The sequence below is a fragment of the Gymnoscopelus microlampas genome, assembly GCF_963454915.1.
Source record: "Gymnoscopelus microlampas genome assembly, chromosome: 16".
Classification (NCBI taxonomy): Eukaryota; Metazoa; Chordata; class Actinopteri; order Myctophiformes; family Myctophidae; genus Gymnoscopelus; species Gymnoscopelus microlampas.
In genome coordinates this window covers 27571345-27593101 of record NC_139953.1, presented here as the reverse complement: position 1 = coordinate 27593101, position 21757 = coordinate 27571345, and the positions used below count along the sequence as shown (strand labels likewise).

General features: G+C 39.3%; 1 protein-coding gene across 2 annotated transcripts in view; it reads left to right on the top strand.

Annotated features, from left to right (window-relative positions):
• snx17 (sorting nexin 17) overlaps positions 1 to 21757 on the top strand; it is a 36599-nt gene that overhangs the window by 1124 nt on the left and 13718 nt on the right. For both annotated transcript variants that reach the window (XM_084083313.1, XM_084083312.1), the window contains exons 2-6: positions 4977 to 5051; positions 9180 to 9297; positions 12029 to 12093; positions 19282 to 19392; positions 20358 to 20448. In XM_084083313.1, coding sequence (XP_083939439.1) covers positions 4977 to 5051; positions 9180 to 9297; positions 12029 to 12093; positions 19282 to 19392; positions 20358 to 20448 — 460 coding nt within the window. The remainder of the gene's footprint in view (positions 1 to 4976; positions 5052 to 9179; positions 9298 to 12028; positions 12094 to 19281; positions 19393 to 20357; positions 20449 to 21757) is intronic.

The following is a 21757-nucleotide window of genomic DNA, read 5'->3' as shown; positions in this document are numbered from 1 at the left end:
TGAGTACTTTCTACTTTGGCACTTTTACTCAAGTACATTTTGAATTCCGGACTTATTTGTAACAGAGTATTTCTACACTGCAGTATTGATACTTTTACTTAAGCAACAAATGTGAGTACTTTTTCCACCACTGGTGAGTGGTACAAAGTAAACATGTTATCTTTTAACGGCAGATGGAACTGACTATACAGCTGTGTTAATATAACAGAAACTAATCTAACGTGTCAAGGAAAGATAATCGAAAGTGTTTCTTGTATAACTCCTATTTTCTAAGAGTAAAAGACAGCCTATACCGTGCACGTTCGGAATTGAGTAATGGACATGATTACAATTCCATAAGGCATTTTTTTTTAAGTAATACAATTACGTTATACAATAGACTTAAAATGTTATGCTTACAAGAAATGATGATGACATGTAGCTAATTCTTAAAGCAGGACATCTTTCGACAGTCTGTACCTTTGGCTTGAACTCAGGCACAACAATGTCCCTTTTGTTATTGAGATTGAGTCAGCATCCCTGAGGTCGGAGGTTTGCCACCATGATATCCCCCCCCCCCCCCCCCTTCAACCTGTGAAGTGACAAATTAAGGACTTTTAAAACCTTTTTAATACCTATAAAGAAATGAAAGAAGACCATTACTGCATCAAAAGTAATCAACAAACTATACTCTAAAAACTGGTCAACCATTGGCCAAATTGTCAAATAATATAAGAAAGAGGCAAAAATTGTGAGCTTATAGATGTGCAATTTTCACAATATTTATCTGTGAAAGCGAGTCAAACTAAATGTAATGCCTACAATTCCAAGTGCTTGTCAGTTTGGGGGGTTCAAATATGATTATTTTCTGGGGTCGTGGCCTGAAAAGGTTGAGAACCACTGGCCAGTGTGTTCTAACTATTATGGTGCACTGTAACGTTTTATGTGCATGTCTGGTGCCAATGTTACTGCCTGCCTCTCTCTTTTGGTTTTGAAATGCCTGCCCCATGCAAGGTTTGTAAACAGGTTCCAGAGAGTAACTGGCTATTGGCACATTGGTAGGGTTTCAGTGACTAGAAAGGATGATTCATAATGAAGCATGACATGGGCATTATTAAAGTTTACTCATGGACTCAAGTGTGAGCACACAACCATACTGGCAGAGACTTGTTTTAGAGACAAGTAGCCAGCCAAACCAACATGTAAAACTAAAGAATGCTGCTTTAGTGCTTTTTTAATATGTGCAAGACTGTGCAAGACACATGCGTGCATATGGGAACAGTGCTTGTGCCTTGTGGTCACTGGATGCATGAAGTACTGATGACACACACCTAACACTTAAATCCATGAGTTTGTCACAATTCCTCTCTTGAGGTGTATTGGCCCTTGACACCACATCTATTGCACGAAAGTGTGAAATCACATTTTCCTGAAATTAATTTCATATTCCTGTGGGACCCACTCCTATGTGAAGTATATGGTGTGGGTATGTCTTTGTGTGGGTGTGTCTGAAAGACTGTTTCAAGTCAAATAAAGTAATGATTAATCCTTTCGTAGGGGATATGGCTAGTTTCTAGAATAAAACTCAATTTCTCTGGACTAGTAGAACTCAAAACTAGGTCCCTACTGTACAGGAACTCAAAACAAGGGATGCACAATGTTTACATTTTGGCAAATAACTTCTGATTTATTAGACCTAATGAACACTATACTGTTTTTCTATTTCCAATGGCAGGATTTAATTTAGCTGTGAAACAGAAGTGCTGTATCTCAGTCAGGTAGAATTGCAATATGCTTTTGTGATAATTCTCTCAGAAATATAATGAGCCTTTGCACTGCCACACTACAGATGTGCAGAGGAGTGCTATAGCTTGGGTTGTTTTTTGCTGTTTGTCATTAACCACTTAAAAAAACCCTATACTTCATTGATAATGGTACCCCAGGGGTTCACCCCATAATAGGGATGCTAGGGTTCAAATGGTTAAACAACCTCCTTGCATGACTGAAGCTGAACAGGCAATGCAAATAGCATATTTGAAATAATTTCACACGGCAGACCTTGTCTCTTTGTAGCTAGCTAAATTGTGCAGGAAGCTGTTATAAAGGTTCACGCCTCTCCCACAATTGTCTTCAAAACCTATACTCTCGCTGTGAAAGTCAGTATTATTAAGAAACTGCCTTGTCAGAGAGACAGCCTTTCTATTGGCTGTAGTGTGAGTGTCATTGTGACCTTACTGTAACCAACCACACAGCAGGAAGGGACTTGGCTGAATCATAATGCTGAAGAATTGTCTGTGTACCTTGGAACCAAGAGGCCACATAATTTGCAGGGTTTGCAATGGGGTTTTTAGAATAACAATGCTTGCAGTTTTTAATACTTGAGCAAGTGCAAAACAAAAAGGAGAAGTTTGTTTATTTCACGTTATCCTTCTCATGGGCTGGTCTACATATCCTAATAGGTTTTTGTTGATATGGCTTTTACAGCCTGTTGTGTGTACTATGTGTGTGAAGGTAGGTAGAGTCATATTTAATAGATGGTGAGTTGTTTACACTGGGTCGGGGAGCAGGTTGGGGCTCGTTAGATCAGCTTGAAGGCTCATCAAATTATAATTTGTATTTGTTTTTAGACTAATGCTGTTAATTATGCCCCACTGCATGTAATTATAGTTAGACAGCTGCCATTTTGCAAAGAATTTCTGACTGATAGGCTTCTCAAGGTGTGCACGAGGGCTCCTTTTGTTTGTCTGTGCTTTATCCTGAATTATCCTAATGAACTAGCCTCAGTTGAACTCATCTAATGTCTGTTGTTAAAATGATAAGAGGGTGATTATAGTAAATCATAGTTATCTTGGCAATCATGATCTCTTAACTTCAGCTACTCACCACTGAAATTATTCATCAAGGTACATTTTTGTCTCATTATTTTCTAGCGGACTAATTGCCTGCATGTACATCTTCTGCTTCATTCTTTCTCCTCTTAGCCTCTGCAGCAGTTTTGAACTGTTTATTTACCAATGGCTGCCTGTGTCTGCCTCTTTAGTCCTACTATGTTATGTACGAACTTCAGCAACAGAAAGCAGAAGACAGGAGTCAAATAAAGCTTAGTTTAGTTTTGACAGATGACATGGCAATTATTGACTAATATTCATAGGGATTGGATTACAGACAGGAAGGAAGATTAACATGCTGACAGAGCTTCTGCCTTTTGACATTCAAACAGGAAGCTTCTCCAGCCAATGTATGCACTTCCTGTCATCTCATGCCAAAGTTATGCTGTACAGAGTAGAACTTTGTGGAAGCATTTTTGTTTCCCTAAACTACAATTGAATGATGATATCTCATGTACCAATTTTGAAAAAGGCATTTTTATAGGTTTTACGATGTATTTTGGGAGACTGATTTTATAACCATACCCAAAATTTGTGTCAAACCAGAATCATGGTCGTGTCCATCTTGAACACAGGATCTAAATGTCTCAAAAGAAGAGCAGTGAGACCAAATACAACCACCCCAATTGTATAAGTTATATTTTATTAACATACTGTACCATACAGATTTGACAAAATATAATTTTAGTCAGTAAAAAAAAAAAACTTAAAAGAGCTTTAAGACAATATAAACTACATTAAGTGGTTACTATTTTGAATTGTATTTACATATTATGCTTTTAACGCTACAATCTGGGACCTATTTTAATTCATAAAACTATTTTCTTCTGTGGAACAGTATGTTACATGTTGCAATATAACTAGAAAATCTTTTGTGTTTGGAAGTGGTCTCCTAACTCTCCCATTGAGAAAGGACACCGTCACCTAGCTGTGACGTGAATGTCAATAAAGTTATCTGAAGCAGACGTTTTGCACACTAGAAGCAAACGTCAACTTGATAGTAGGTCACACATCATTACTTCTCTTTGTCTGGAGAGTGATACAACGGACATAAAACTTATGGAGTGTAGCTTTAATGACTGGTTCAGAGTTCAGGAAATTGAGAATTCAGTGGTTTAGTGTCACACTTAGCAGTTGAACAATTCATTTAACAAGGCATTGTTTCCCAGAAAAACGACCCCTTTCAGCTTTACTTTTTGTGATTGGTCTCTAAATGCAAACTGCAGTTGCGTATACACTGTTTATTCCAAATGCCAGTGTAGTGGAGGAGTAACCAATGATAGCTCTTGTGAAAATAAACAAGGGGAGTTCAGGCGAAAGAATGAAACATTCCCTCTGTGATCCTCAGACTGTGATCCTCACTCTCTGTATTCATTAGCCAGGATTTTCCAAGGATGTTTTGAAAATCTACATTTCATGCATTGTTTCCCTTTGGAGGCAAATGCAGAATTGAAAGTCGATACTATGAAAACATTTTGTTCTTGGCTTCTTTGGTTCCTTCCTCCTATGCTTAATTTACACTCCTTCATGGTAGAAGATCTACACGCTCACAACAACACGTTCCGATGTGACGCATTGTGAAGGTGTAGATCTGCTAATGTATTTTCAGTGTGGCACCGTTGTACAACAAAGTATAATTCTTCAGGCCTAATGAGAATGAAGATGCCGTTAACAATCACTCCTGCAGTGAGTGAGACCTGTGGGTGGATGCAGAATCTTCTTCTTGCAGATTGACTTCAAGAAGGTGCTCTGGGAAATTAGAACTGAAACTCGGGCCCTTTAATTCACCTTTTTATTTTGAGTTTCTCCACTCTCACTCAATATAGTAAATAAAAGCAGAAATGTGTCATACTCTGGAGAATGCTTCAGAATGCTTTGGAGAATACATTCAAAGGCAGACATAAATATTGCTCAAGGACATTAAGCACAGTACGCTTTTCAACTGACATTTCTGTTTTCAGCCATTACACCTACGAGCTTTCCAAAAATCGATCTATGCCTTTGATGTCTAGTCTCTATGTGCTGTCGCAGGCCTTTCACATGGTCTCCTGGCACAGCCAGAGAAGCTTTTCTCGTCACTTTTTAATGAGCTTCTCGCCTCTCTTACAGGCCTACAACATTCATGTTAATGGTGTCCTGCACTGTCGTGTGCGCTACAGTCAGCTCCTCGGCCTCCATGAACAGGTAAGCCTGCTGGAGACTGCATAGTCTCACAAGCCAGGATATTGCCTCCCACAATTTTCAAACGCTTCCGTCATACAGTCTGGAGCACGGAAGCGATAAAGTTGATGTGACGCCTCCTTTTAAGTTTCCACTTCCGCTTCGTCTTTATAGTCGCGAAAATGTATCCGAATATAAATATAAATCAAAATCAAAATCATCTAAGCATATATAGCTTGCTGCTTAGCAGAAATAGATACTTTAAGATGTCTCTGCTGTCCGGCAGGAACCAGCCAACTCCAAAATTTTCATTTTTCAGGAAATAAAAAAAACAAAACAAAAAAGCTGTTAAAAGGTTTTGTTCATCATTGATAAGAACAGCTAAATGGACCTCCAAGGTCACAATGAGGTTGGACGTCAAAAGGGGGTGGAGCATGGAGTCAGCAAAACCATCTAACTCCACCCCCCTTTGCTGGAGTTAGCTGGTTTAGCAGAAAGTTTGAGGATCCAATGGAGTTAGCTGGTTTTGTCAGAAGTGCTTTTTAAGAATTTTCATTGGTTCAATATTTAAAAAAAAAGGGTGTTCAATAGCACTGATTTATGGAAAAAAAAAAAAAGCGGAAAATGGAGTTAGCTGGTTCCTGCTGGACAGCAACGATATATTTTCGTGAATGGAAATGACGAACAGATGACAGCTTCCTGTCTCGGATTTTGGAAGGTGTAGTTCCAGACTCTATATAGCATTTGGAGATTGTGGAATAGTTGTCTGGCTACACGAGACTAGCCTGCACAAAGATATTTTTTTTTCCAGATTTGTCGCCCCAATGACACCTTGGTTGTTAGTTACCTGCAACTCCAAATATTGACGAGATATATTGCTCCGTTGTTTAGAAATTGATAATCCAAAATAGTCTCCTCATTTTTTTACGTTGAACGTAAGTAAATGAGGATTATCAATTTCTGAACACTTATCTCAAAGACAGGTCTCAAAGTCACACTTTAGCACATAAACAAATGCAAACAAAGCAGATTCTGCCTATATACTGTATAACAAAACCCAGTAGTATGGCATTTGTTTTTAAGGAAAATGTCAACTTCATGTTGATTTGTACTTGGAAGAAGACAGTAGATCCGGAACAGTCAACTCAACAGGAAGTTGACATTTTTCCTAAAGTAAAAGCCATACTGGGTTTTTGATGTTATATGTACTGTATATTGGCACACTATATATATATATATTGCTTTGTTTGCTTTCGTCTATGTGCTAACAGAATGCTGTTGAAAGCTGTTCCCCTGTGCAATGCAAGTCAATGAAGAGAGACTATTTTTGGAATATCAATTCCTAATCAATGGTGCAACGGAGCAAGATAAATGTGGAGTTACATCACAGCAAAATAACTATTCAACCGAAACCTCTACCAAAGTGTCACTGCGTATTGTTTTCATCCAGTGAAGTGGAGTGTTTGGGTCTTCTGTACCTCCTTTTGTGTTAAAACACTCTCAGTTTTTAACTCAACATGCCTCACGTTGGATTGAAACATCACTTCTTGGGCTTGTTCTTCCCTGGGGTCAAACTAGTGCACGTAAACTGACGTATTCCAGGGGAGATTGGAGGAGGCTGACATGGAAGGAATGTTCTTGGCCTTTTTCTGTTTTTCCTCACTGCACACAGTAAAATCCTCTGTGTTTAATTTTACTCAGAGAGTGTAAAAATGGATCCAAATGATCCATTTGAGACATTTTTTACACCCTTGGACTTAAATTAACACTGAGGATTTTATTGTGCACCTGCTGAGCAAAGGGAATATTGGCTGAGGAGGGGGGGTGTTTGCGGCTGGTATTTCTCATTCCCTGTCTTGGTGCCACCACATGAGTAGAATGTGCAACAAAGCATTAACCACTTAAACCCCACATGGATAACCGGAGTCCCTCAGGGCTCAATACTAGTGTATTTTCTGTTATTGTTGGGAAAGCTTTTGCTGAAAATAGCCGATCGACAAGCTCACAACGCGACGCATTGCGTCGCCTTGTGAGCTTGTCGATCTGCTATTTTCAGCGAAAGCTTTACCCACAATACCGATGCTGGGGTTTAAGTGGTTAAACATGCAATTCTTGGAAGGGTGGTTTCTTTGTGTTAGAGAGGTCGCTGTACTTTTTTACCAAATACCTCGATAATAATAATAATAATAATGATATAGTGATGATGATATCGTACTGTGACGATATCCTTTCTTGGGGAAACCGCGAAAAATAGCAAATCTAAAAGAGCACAACGCACACTGAATACGGCTTGAGTGATTACAACCAGGAAAAGACAACACTTATGCCATATTATGATATCCAAAATCCCAGACACTATCTAGTATCATATCACAATATCAATATAATATCGATTTATTTCCCCGCCCAAGGAGAGGTCATGAATAAACACTGCTTAGGGAGTTGTGACAGTGTGGTCAAATTGATCCGTGCCTGACAGATCCTGGGTCCCCCTGTGAAATGCCGGTGATGATGAACGAGCATGTTTGTGGAAATGCACGATCACCTGCGGTGATTATTAATAAATAATGGAGGAAAGGGCAAACTTTGATTTATGTCTCCAAGGCTGGACCATCCTGTCAGACAAGCTGCCGTTGCTTGGCAACAAGGCGTCGGGAAGAGACAGCCGGATTAGAACACCAAATCCCATAGGGTTTGTCATGGCATATGTGGCCTGCGCCAGCACTTCAGCTGATTGCACTAGGGCACTTGCTCGATGTTGTTATTGTTGGCCAAACCATTATAGTTTCAGACTCACTGTTGCCCATAGTCATGATGCAGATCGATCATGCTTACTGTCATGCATAGTCACCCCCCCAAAGGCCCACTCTGAGCCAGAAAAAAAACCCTGATAATGATTGTTAGAATTAGTTTTCAGGCAGTTGAAAACACTTAAAAGGAACTAGAAATGAGCATGTAAAGCAAATATCTTTCAAAATGTTCTCACTGGGAAAAATGCCCACAAAACCCTGTAGTTTTGGCAGGTTTTCTCTATCCACTCAATGTGCTCAACCTTTTTTTTTTTTTTTTACCCCTTACCTGTTTGCATCCCTGGTTCTACTAAACTGATGTAAAACGAGGACAAAGAAAATACTTATGCATTTATTTTTTTGTTGAACACCAAAGAAGAAAGTAAGTGCTGTGGCTGAGAGCACTTGAGGGCATGTGAGCTTGCTGCCTTTTCTATTCGCGTGTGACTCTATTCTATGATGATGCATCTTTAACACACATAAGTGTCTGCGGCTACCAGGCTGATTAGTATGCGTGACTGATGCTGGCTTCCAGGCAGCACATTGGAAATAGCAAAGGGCAGTATGTGGAGGTGAAAGATATTCTCCCTGCCTCCCGTATGCACTGCAGCCAATTTTCAGATGTGTAGAGAGCCTGAGCTTCTTCTGCCTGATGTAACATGTAAAAGAAAAGCACCCATCAGGGAACACGCCACAAGTTGTTAGCAAAAAAAGGAATGTCTAATCATGAAGTTCTGTTTGTAACTCTGTTGGCCTGCAGCAATGTTCAGATTTAAATGAAACAATTTTGGTGTCTGATTCTAGTTGAGCTAGGGCCTAATTTGAAATCTAGACTGTTCAGTCTTCTAATGGTAAAATTATTTTCACTGGGAATTAATGAGTCAAGGAGGTCTGGAAGACGGTGAACTCCTGGAATAAGTAGACACTCATCATTCTAGATGTGTCTGTGTGTTATGCATGGAAACTTCACCAGCTATTTGCTGAAATGAGGCCTAAAATAAACCTGTGATTCATCTGAAACGGCATGAATGGACCTCAGAAAGACGTGGATTTGCTGCACTTGAATTCAGGCAGGGAACCGTACAGGTTCTGCTACAGTTAATGGAATTTCGAACCAGTAAATGCTCATGTCATGTGTTTCTAAAGTTGTTGGTCTTTTTTCAATTTATTGAGTCCTTCTGTGTTCGTTGTTAAAAGAACAATGCAGAACTAACAGCTTAATAAACCACAAATTCACAGCTTATCCACAGTAAAATCCCCAGTGTTAATTTAACTCTTGAGTGTAACTTAGAATCTCTGAATGTATGAATTAACACTGAGGATTTTACTGTGTTGTTTCACAATTTCCATTTGGTGCCAACAGATAAAAAAAGAGTATGGGAACAACGTAGTGCCAGCTTTCCCTCCGAAGAAGATCTTCACACTGACTCCTGCTGAAGTGGAACAGAGAAGAGAACAGCTGGAGAAATACATGCAGGCTGGTGAGTTCACCTTCACAGATTGTTCTGTCTCATTTATTTGCTCATTTTGCTGGTATTCACTGGTTGAATCAAAGTTTCTGATTTAAAATGATTCCCCAAGTTCTGAATAATTCATTATTATTACAACTACAAAGACATTTTTTTTACTCTGCATCTACACGCCGTATCCACCACAATTAAAGGTAAACCTTGCTATCCCAGCAATTCCTTGGGTATTTGACTTGGCTTGGTGTAGGTTCTGGCAAGCTCAAACTGCTCTCTACAGACCACATGAAAGTCCTACATGTCTGACTCACATCTAAGCACAAAGCATGCTACTGTAGCATGCTTCTGAGCCAAGACGGTCTTGGGTAGAGTATGCTGACGCACCTGGAACTAGACAATCTTACCACTCAGTCTTTTCACCCACTTCCTGGTTGTGATTATGAATGTCTCATGAGTTTGTATTCTCTAAAAATAATTTGACACTGCCACCAGTTTCTTTGCCAAATGAAAACTTGAATGTCATTCAAATAAGTCATATGCCTCAGAATAATGTTCCATTGATTCATATATAAAGTTTAAAGCGATGTTGAACCTTGGGTTGTATAGCTACATGGCCATGATATGAGTCCAAATATTGTTGATCATCTTTATCTATTGCTTACTGTGATCGAAGAATCGGAATTAGCGATTCCATTCACACTCATTGTTTGAAGGAAAAAGCCCTCAAAATCACACTTTTAGCACATAAACAACAAGGAAGATTCTGACAGTTCATTAAAAAAATCCTGGTACCTGGTGCTGGCGTTAACACTGATATTGGTGACCTATCATAACACATTTTCAGAATTTTCAGAATCCGTTTTGCCATACAATGAGAGTAACTGCTATAACTAGAAGTTCCACCAAAGTTTAACATGACTGTGAACGCCTCTTGTCTGACATTTTACAAACGGGTCAAGGGTGAACTTTGGCCAAACATTCAACGTGACTGAAGGAGAGCTGGCTGCATTAACCATGTTTTGTTTTAATCCGCACCAACTCTGGCAGTTAATGCAGAACAAGGGAGCGTTGTTGGTGGGTGTATTTGCTCATAGTCTGGGATCTTACACACACACACACACACACACACACACACACACACACACACACACACACACACACACACACACACACACACACACACACACACACACACACACACACACACACACACACACACACACACACACACACACACACAGCCAAGTGTGTTCTTGGCTGGACATTTGTGGACATTTGCTTGCTTACATCATGGTTATGGAAAATGAACCACCATGACAATCTCCTTTGGATTGCAAAGCTGTGTTGTATAGCCATGTGTATGTGTTGTATAGACATTTGCATGTGTTGTAATCAATGTTAGCATACCGTAAATACTGTAGACCTACAGTGCACTGCATTTTTGGAAGGGTTGGAGTTTGAAATGTGCTACAGTTTTACTAGCAAGCATGTGTGGTTGTAGTTAATCATGTAATGTATTCATACAATGAATTAATGAACTATAATTCACTATAAAATGAACACTGGCACCTCAATGAAAGCTGAAGTATTAATTAAACTGACTTCATCAACTGGATTGTGTCATTCATAAACTATGGGGACTCATATTGATCTAAGCTGAGCCAAATTCTTCCTAGAAATAATTTCCAAATCATTGACACCAGGCCAGATGACCAGTTGTTATCGGTAACATTGAGTATGTACTATTTGTTTACATTATTTCAAGTACATTTAAACAATAAAAGGCAATCAAATGGCTGAATTTGCTGAAAGGATGATTGTATATAACCTGCTTAAATCCTGTAAACTCATTACTAATTCATGGATGGCTCACCTTAGAATATACATTCTTGCTTTTTCGGCATTACCAGTCTTTCCTGCCTTCATTTGCGCCACTCAACTGTAGTACTACTCCTGTCATTCACCTTATATGACATGTCTTTGAATACCTGACGTTTTTATGAGCTACTACTAGCTATCTTACTGTATCACATGACTACTCCTGGTACATTGTACCTCTGCACTTGGGTATCAACATATAGCCTGCACATATTGTTCAAATACATCTTACCTTATCGACCTACATTTCAGCGCCAGGCTTTTCCCAGTGTTGAAACACACATGCCTCCTAGGGTATAGGTACCCTCACAAAAACATGCAGTAATCCTGGTCACTATACTGCCTCCCCCTGGCCAGCCAGGGCGCCTGATGGAGGGGAAAGGAACTGGTTGGAATAACGTGTTCTTTCCATGCACTACGTCCAACCAGGGAAACTCTCCCCTGTCAGGTGATAAGAGGGTCAGTTGGCTCTCATGCATTGAAGGAGGCATGAGCTCGGCCATGGCCTCCCTAGGTTGGCAGAGATAAGGTAGTGCCCAGGATTACATAGACAATTGGCACTGGGTGTAAAAAATGTGGTTACAAAATCGTGGGATAAAAATGTAAGAAAAAAAAAACACACATGCTGCTAGCTTTGACACTGAAACATTCCTTCCTAAAATGTTGTCTAACCCTAACTTTATTATTACTTTGTGAAGACTATTAGTCATCTTTTATTGTGTAACCAGTGGTGGTGTTGAAGCTCACACTGTAAAGGGGTCAGAGTTGACTTCCCTTCCACTATCCCTTTACTTTCCACTCAAAAAATATAAGTGAAGGATGACTAATTTGGTGATTTGTGTTGTTGTCTTCTCCTATTCTTTAACAGTGCGTCAGGACCCATTGCTTGGAGCCAGTGAGATGTTCAACAGCTTCTTGAGAAAAGCCCAGCAGGTGGGTGGTGCTTGATTCCCTACCAGGCAGTTTTTATTTTTTTTAATGTTGTTGTTCCGTCAACATGGGCAGCAGCCAGGCCTGTGAGGAGGCAGAACGTGTGTGCCTTGAGCCAAAAGGCTGATGCAGTAATTGTTGCCAGCCTGGTAATTACTTTTAGTGACACTGTTACTTGTGGAGTGAGGAGGCTGTATTCTTTATGGTTGTCACAGTTTGCAGCAGCACACATTCCCATCTGATGGAGTTGAGATGACTTTTTCATATTGGTGGACCAGATTGTTATGATGTCTGCCACCTCTGTGTTATGAGTCAGTCGATCAGCAAATCACAAGCAAGTATGAGTTGCAGTGTCGGTTTGCACGTGCATGTGTGAAATCACTGTGTCCAATCTGAGACTGTGAGGAGGCAGCGTTGCCACCCTTGGTCAAATTTAACAACATAGTTACGCCCTGTGTGGGAGTTGGATCGCTTTTAACCTTCAGACCATATTACATTAAAATATTGAAAATAGGAGACGCGTTATGATTCCTCCTTGTGAATTCATCAACAGGCTTTTTATGTTGCGCCGACCGAGTGCCAAAGCTGTAGGCTGTAATAATGCTGGAGACAGATGAGATCATACAAACACAATTACTGGTATGGTTGTTGCTACTTGCCTGCAGAGCCTTTCTACAGTTGCTGGTCTGCATGCGTACTACACACGATCGATGTCCGATCTTTGGGTCTGATCACAGTTTCGGAGAGTCTTGCTACCAATTACTGGTTTTGACCGATATTTTGTAAAAAAAAAATCTTGAAATCTATTTGTCAAAACTTAGATTTGAATAAAGTTAATATTTTAGCTGATATTTAGCTTATAAAAACATTTCCACTAAGTATATACAGTATTTAACTTCAATATATAAAAAATACATTTAGCAATTAATTATACAATGAACAAGCAAACAATTAATATAAAATACACACATGAACTGAACAGTATTTCATTTCACTACTTACGTTAGGTTATTTATTTATTTTGTGGCTTTTATGCCTTTATTGATAGGATAGTAGGCTGACAGGAAATGGGGAGAGAGATATGAAGCAAAGGCCGTTGGGATCGGGACTCGAACTCGCTACACGCTGTCATAGTAGGGCAGTTTCGAGGCTCCGTGAGCACCCCAAAAACACATCTCTTAAACCTGTTTTTTTAGGACCCTAAAGGTGTCTAGTTATGATTTCTGCTTGTTGCCCATGTCAACTAATGTCCCATGGGGTTTATTTTTAACCCTTTCTGACACCTACCCCCAACCCAAACCATAACATGAAGATAACAGAGAATACCATAACTCTTGAAGTAAACAACATACAGCAACAAATGAACACATTTTCCTATATCATTTTGACCCAAGAAATGCATTAAAGTGGTTATTATAAAGATTCAAGCACATCTTGACTCTATTTCAGGACATAAACAGCCAAAAACAAGCAGAAAACGTTCAAATCACAATTATCACATCTATATTTCTCTTTGTACTAAACTTTTAAGGTGTATTCTTTTTTACCATATGTTTTTTAGGACCTTTATGGTGTCTAGTTAAGATTTATTCTTGTTGCCCTGGTCAAATAATGGCCCATGGGGTTCATTTTAACCCTTTCTGACACCTATTGCCAATCAAACCATAAAATTGAGATAACAGAAAATACCATAACTCTTGAAGTAAACAACATACAGCGACAAATGAACACATTTTTCTATATCATTTTGACCCAAGGAATTCATTGAAGTGGTTATTATAAAGATTCAAGCACATCTTGACTCTATTTCAGGACATAAACAGCCAAAAACAAGCAGAAAACACTCAAATCACATCTATATTTCTCTTTTTACTACATTTTTAAGGTGTGTTCTTTTTTACCATATGTCTTTTCGGACCCTAAAGGTGTCTAGTTAAGTTTTAATCTTGTTGCCCTGGTCAAATAAGGTTCCATGGGGTTTATTTTAACCCTTTGTTACACCTATTCCCAACCCGAACCATACAATGGAGACAATAGAAAATACCATAACTCTTGAAGTAAACATACATAGACAAATTAACACATTTCTATATATAATTTTGACCCAAGGAATTCATTAAAGTGGTTATTATTAAGATTCAAGCAGGTCTTGACTCTATTTCAGGACAGAAACTGCAAAAAACTAACAGAAAATGTTCAAATCACATCTATATTAATCCTTGTATTAAATACTTAAGGTGTATTCTACTTTACCCCATGTTTTTTTGGACCCTTATGGTGTCTAGTTAAGATTTCTTCTTGTTGCCCAGGTCAACTAATGTCCCATGGGGTTCATTTGGTGACCATTTTAAATCGATGTCCACAGGAGAGGCGTTTTCATATCTGAACCAGACAACGTACAAAGACAAATAAACCCACTTTTTCATAGAATGATTACACCAGGAACCTAATGGAAAGGTCACTGACATGGTCCAACCATTCTTTATTGGTGAAAAACACACAAATATCAAATTCTGGCTTATATTTAGGCATAATATAACTTTCTTGAATAATCAAAACATAATGTCACTGATCGGTATCATCCATCTCAACCTCTTCCCTCTTATCATCATCATCATCGTCATCATCATCATCATCATCATTAAATATTGTTAGGATGATCATACACCAACTTGAAAGCCTTTTGAAATTTGGGGTTCTTCTGGAGCTTTTTGAGTGGTGCCACCTTGCCCTTGAAGGAACTAGTACAGCCCTGATCACTGAATACATGTATGGTACCCAAGCAGGGTGCTACAGTATGGCTGCCCAAGAGAGGTTGCTAGCTCCGTGACATTTACCAGCTGACGGTGCCTGCCTGTGCCAGTGTCAAGGTAGATGAGCAGGTTGATGTCGTCATTAACATCAACAATCATTCAAATCTGCTAACACAAGAACTCACCAAAGTTATATAGGTATTGATCAATCAACTCACTTCTCAATCTAATGCCACAAGTTTATGAGCTGTTCCTTCCACGATGATAGCAGCTGTTTCACATTTTGCCAGCCGGGATGCTGCCTCCTTACTCCCCCAGACCTTGAGCATCAACTGGCAGAGCTGTCGCATATTTTCCGCATTGCCCAGAAAGAACTTAAAGTCCTGGGGTTTCCTGGTGGCTTGACCTTGCACTATGAATTTCTCAGAAAGTCCACGCCTCAGCCTCTACTGCGCCCAGTAGAGGCTGAGGCGTGGACCAGCTCGCTTGCCCCCATGCCACTCATCCCCCACATCCAGTGGGTGAACTATAGAGTGACCTGTTACAAGCGAGCAGCTGAGCCAATCTTTTGGAGGCCTAAATCCTATGATGATGGTCAGGGGTGGCAGAAGAGAGAAGGAGGGATTTTGGAGCCTGTCTGGTCTTGTGGGCCAATTCTGCCCCTATATCTCATTGACCTCTTGGCTGCTGGTGTCATCAGTGATGATGTGAGGGAAGAGGAGGAGTTTGATGATGAGATGGATGATACTGATCAGTGAAATTGTGTTTTGATATAAGCCAGAATTTGATATTTGTGTGTTTTTCTCCAATAAAGAATGGTTGTACCATGTCAGTGACCTTTCCATTAGATTCCTGGTGTAAACATTCTATGAAAAAGTGGGTTTATTTGTCTTGGTTCAGATATGAAAACGCGACTCCTGTGGACATCGATTTAAAATGGTCACCAAATGAACCCCATGGGACATTAGTTGACCTGGGCAACAAGAAGAAATCTTAACTAGACACCATAAGGGTCCTAAAAACATGGGGTAAAGTAGAATACACCTTAAGTATTAATATAATACAAGGATTAATATAGATGTGATTTAAACATTTTCTGTTAGTTTTTTTGCAGTTTCTGTCCTGAAATAGAGTCAAGACCTGCTTGAATCTTAATAATAACCACTTTAATGAATTCCTTGGGTCAAAATTATATATAGAAATGTGTTAATTTGTCTATGTATGTTTACTTCAAGAGTTATGGTATTTTCTATTGTCTCCATTGTATGGTTCGGGTTGGAAATAGGTGTAACAAAGGGTTAAAATAAACCCCATGGGACCTTATTTGACCAGGGCAACAAGATTAAAACTTAACTAGACACCTTTAGGGTCCTAAAAGACATATGGTAGAAAAGAATACACCTTAAAATGTAGTACAAAGAGAAATATAAATGTGATTTCAAAATATTCTGCTATCTTTTGCTGTTTCTGTCCTGAAATAGAGTCAAAATGTGCTTGGATCTTAATACTAACCACTTCAATGAATTCCTTGGGTCCAAATGATATAGAAAAATGTATTCATTTGTCTCTGTAGGTTGTTTACTTCAAGAGTTATGGTATTTTCTGTTATCTCCATTTTATGGTTTGATTGGCAATAGGTGTCAGAAAGGGTTAAAATGAACCCCATGGGCCATTATTTGACCAGGGCAACAAGAATAAATCTTAACTAGACACCATAAAGGTCCTAAAAAACATATGGTAAAAAAGAATACACCTTAAAAGTTTAGTACAAAGAGAAATATAGGTGTGATCATTATGATTTCAACATTTTCTGCTAGTTTTTGGCTGTTTCTGCCCTGAAATAGAGTCAATATGTGCTTGAATCTTAATAAAAACTACTTTAATGAATTCCTTGGGTCAAAATGATATAGAAAAATGTGTTCATTTGTTGCTGTATGTTGTTTACTTCAAGAGTTATGGTATTCTCTGTTATCTCCATGTTATGGTTTGGGTTGGGGGTAGGTGTCAGAAAGGGTTAAAAATAAACCCCATGGGACATTAGTTGACATGGGCAACAAGCAGAAATCATAACTAGACACCTTTAGGGTCCTAAAAAAACAGGTTTAAGAGATGTGTTTTTGGGGTGCTCACGGAGCCTCGAAACTGCCCTACTAATCAGGCTACTTTAGAGCCTAGGTGCCAAGTTACGTTTTTTTTAAATAACCGATCTACCGTAGAACTTGTAGCTCTGCCATCTTGTAAAAATATGTAAATGGTAAATAATTGTGACACTTTGGCTGCATAATAGTCTCTGTGCAAGTGTGCATAATTGTAGTCTGATTTCTATAAAGTAACATACCTGTTTCCTGTTCAGGTTCATTTTCTCATAGCTTTGTTTGATTGGCTCAGCAGTATACAGTATTTGAACCATTGGTCTGGCCAACACATCGGTTGCGCTCTACATTATACGACCATATTCATACTGACCTTACGTCATACTCTTATATGAAGTAAGAGAAAAATGGATACCATGTAAATATATTATATGAATATTTACGTGCCAAATAAACCCATGGATTCGACGCAACCCTTTTACTGTTTGCTTATTCGTCAAGCAGTGCACTGTGTTGCCAACGTCGACAATCACAAAGATCAGCACGTAGGCATGTCATCCATTCTGCCCCTCACCTTCTTTCTTGCTCCCACATGGGATTCTCCGTTTCCCTCTCTGAACCCATCCCCTCCCCTCCTCCTATTCTCTCGCACTGTGGGAACAGCAGGTGCAGAATAGGAGATGAGTTCCCTTGCGTGTTCTCATCTCCTCTGCACCCTAGTGATAAACATGCACTTTGAAACCCCTTGTTGACAGAGAGGGAGGATAAGAGATGATTTTGAGAGTATCTGGGAGAGGAAAAAGTCTGTGTCCCAGTTTGTCCAATATTGATAGTTTTTTTGTTACCATCCAAATAACTGTTATTTATTAATAATGCTCATCATAAAATGAAAGACTCGTGGATAGCCAACAACATTCCTTTTTTTTCCATATTCGTTCAGATGGATGGACAAATAACTATAGCATATTAAATGGGTGACCTTTTATCTGATTCTGCACAGAACATGTTCAGACTTCCTGTAGGTATTCAAACTAAATACATAGGGTGTTTGCAACAGTTTTACACAACCACCATGAGAAATGTTAACTTTAATGTTACTGTGAAAATCATTACATTTATGGTGCACAGTTTTAGTCCTGCTACCAATGTCTGTCCATCATCAGTCCAACATTTGGTCCCAAACTTATCTTGAAAACAACTGGCTGCATGGAGATGGATTTTGCTGTGCATCTTCATGCTGCATGGAGGATGAAACCCCATGGCCTTTTTTTCTAGCTTTACCTTTCGGCAAAAAATTCCACATGAGCACAATTGATCTAAAAATGGAATTGGCTGATTGCCATGAACTTGCTGAGCACATTCATGCTAACCGGAGGATGAACCCTAACCATTTGTGTTACACCATGTCCTTTCCTCTAACGTCCCCCTCAGACCGAAATGTCAACTTTACACAAAAAATCATTTATAATCTAATAAGCAGATTGCAGGATTTGGGTAATTCCACAGTCTTTCCTTTCATTTATGATACGATACAATACTTTGTCCTTTATCGTCACTAATACAATATATAGGCCATGATATATTGTCCTATCACAGCTAAGGGGCATTGTTTGGCCCAACACGAACCGTTTCTGGCACTGGCATAGAAACCTCACAAATTGTAATTGACCCACACCTTTGATGCTGTTTGAAGATTTCAAACTACACCATTTTCCTGTCACCCATCAATAAGCATTTAAAGGCCCATTTTGTGTGCTTAACATTGTTTGCTTCATTTCGTCTTGTTTGCTTTCAATCTCATCTTTGTGCAGCTCTTGTGTGTCCTTTTAAGGTGGATTTGTCCCAGATACATGCATTGCTCATCCATATTTAAGCCTCCACAAAGATGTTGTGGATTTCATCTTGAACCACAATTTGTAGCCTAACAGGTTTTTTTTTCTTTTTTTGCCGCAGAGTGATATAGAACTGTACAAAAACATTGACTTCATATCATAGCTATGGTATAAGGTTATTATACCACACCTGTCAACCAATCACGTTGCATGATTATACCACCTCATTAATATACCCCTACCCCCCTGATTCTGGCATTAATGTTAATCATCAATTGTTTTGTTGTTGTTTTTACATTTTGTCGCACTAGTGAGATACTGTAGTGTGCCTGTAGGTCTTGTTTTTACATGGAGTGCATTTACAACAAGTTCTTCAAAGGAACTCTGCCCCGAGCAGCTTATAATTGAACTGCATCTCTGACTGTTGTTTGATCACAAGGACCACCATGTACCGTAGTTGACCTGAAGTTGATCGTGAGAGTTGATCGTTCATGCCTTTGATGTTCACCACAGGAGACCCAGCAGATTCCCACAGAGGAGGTTGCTCTAGAGATCTCCCTCTCCAACGGTCAGAAGGTTACAGTGAACATCCTGACTTCAGACCAGACAGAGGATGTTCTTGAGGTGGGTTCTGCGCTGCCTTAGCCTGGCTGACTCATGTATTTGATCATATTTAAACTCCTCAGCAGTTTTAAAGCGTGTAAAGGTTTGTGCAATGTAATTTTGATATTTCAACGAATCAACGCAGACACTCCAATCGATTTTATTATAATCGCCTAGTCTGATTAACCACTTAAAGCCCTATTTTATACGTTGTTTAACTGTCGTGCAAAAATAGCGAAATCTGCAATTTGTGAAAATCGATTTGTATTAAAATTGATTATTTATTATAATCGATTAAATCAATTAGTTTAATTAACTGTTGTACCTCTACAGCACACCAAGACATGCTAGGAACTACTTTGCAACAATGCTACACCATAGGCTGTTCTTTAAACACTGAAACGCAGAAGGTCATGCAGCCAATAGGATGAAGCATGATGAATCGCACAACCAAAGTAAGCCTTGCCCAGCCATGTGGCCCATAGGGCAGTAGCCTATCTCCTGTTAATGTAGCATTAGGCTGCTTGATGTACAAGTACATCTCCCCCAGCCATGACGTACAAGTACACTCCCTGGACATGATGCTAGTATGTCGCAGGGACTTGCCCCCAAATCCAACCCTTGATGCTGAGTGCCAAGCATGGAGGCATTGGGTCCCATTGTTATAGTCTTTGGTATAACCCGGCTGGAGACCACACAACCAAGCCAACATTCAATCATTTTCTCGGCTGTGCTCTTCTTTGGCGTAAATTACACACATAAAAAGCAGTACAAAGCAGTTGTACCTCAGGGGGCTAACGTCACAAGCTGCCCTTTGTCAGCATTATAGTTGTAATTTTAGCTTCATGTAGTATTCAGCTGTTGGGAAAATACAGTATATTGACCATCAGGTCCTCCGCAACAGCAAGATGGACTTCAGAGCTGTGCATAGAACAATACAATCAGGAGACAGATCATTTAAATGTCACCTCTTTATCTTTCTATAGGCTGTTGCTTCAAAGCTTGACCTCCCAGATGACCTGGTCGGTTACTTCAGCCTGTTCCTAGTCCGAGAAGGCGTGGATGGTGGTTTAACATGTAAGTGCTCACTTTTTCCATTTTCCAAATCAGAGATTTAAATGGACTGTAGTCAAGTTAAAATTCATGGTGTACCATGAATTTTAACTTTTTCTTCTTTTTTGTGTTTTTGGTCTCCCCTACCTCTCTTCTATCCCCAAAAATACCCCAGTTTGAACCCTCAGGCTTTCACAGCAAATTCTGGGTTTTCTGTAAATTGGTCTCAAAACAGGCCAAAATGATTTGCACCCTGACTGACAATCCCTCCCGTTTTTCAGTTCCCGTTCTTTTTTTTTTTTTTTTTCACTTTTTCCACACAGAACCAGGAGATAACATGCATACAAACTGGCTCAATAGCGCCCCGTGCCAAACAGGGCAATGTGGTATTGCAGGTGAAAGTGCTTTATAAGCCAGAGAGAAGTTAGTTGGAATGAGTATACATCTGAGGCTTGATTTAGGCTCAAACCTTTTGAAAAAACGTTTGAGGGACATAAACAATATGATATTAAATATTATTATTATTTTTTAAATTCATGGTGTAGATCCTTTAAGCAATTTCAAAAATGTCATTGACATGCTACTGTGGATTATTAAATAACTAAAGTTCATACTTGGCCGTAGTTTCTTTTCTCAATGTCTTGTCAACTTGGGCTAGCGTGGGTAGATTACAAAGGTAAACCAATGTCATGGTATTTAGTAACGTTGCTGGAATGTTCTCCTAAGAATAAGAAAAGGCTACCTTTGGGTCAGATCCAACAGAACTCGGCCCGTTTGTCTGTTTGGTCTGGTTTAAAACAAAATAATCTTTGTTTATATATCACGTAGTGTAGAATATTTTCACTTGTTGCAAATAATACATGAAGCATTCGCTGTGAAATGCTTCAGTTTCCTAGCCCTCGGTCTTGAATCTTTCACAGCCCTGTGGGGTCTCCCTTCACCCAAGGTTTGCTTTTCCACTTCCACATGCCAAATGCTTCTCCAGTCCTCATGCCAGATTCAGTCATTCTGAGCTGGAATTGGTGCCTGTTGAACAATACAATCTAAACTGTTGGAATCTACGGACATTGTAGGCATTTTGTTCTTCTCTCTTTTTTTCCCCTTAATTTTTTGGCATAGTGTAGTAAACAAAAAATGTGATAGAGTAGGGCCACATGTTTCCTGCAACTGCACTGCTGGATAAACTCCATCCCAGCAGGCCTCAATCAATTAAAATGGGTTGTTGGGACTATCGACAGTATGGTATATCCAGAGGAATTGATTTAATGTCTGACAGGAGATAGAGAGTAGAAATTACACCATTCTCAAAGTGATGCAAGTAATGCAGCTTTGG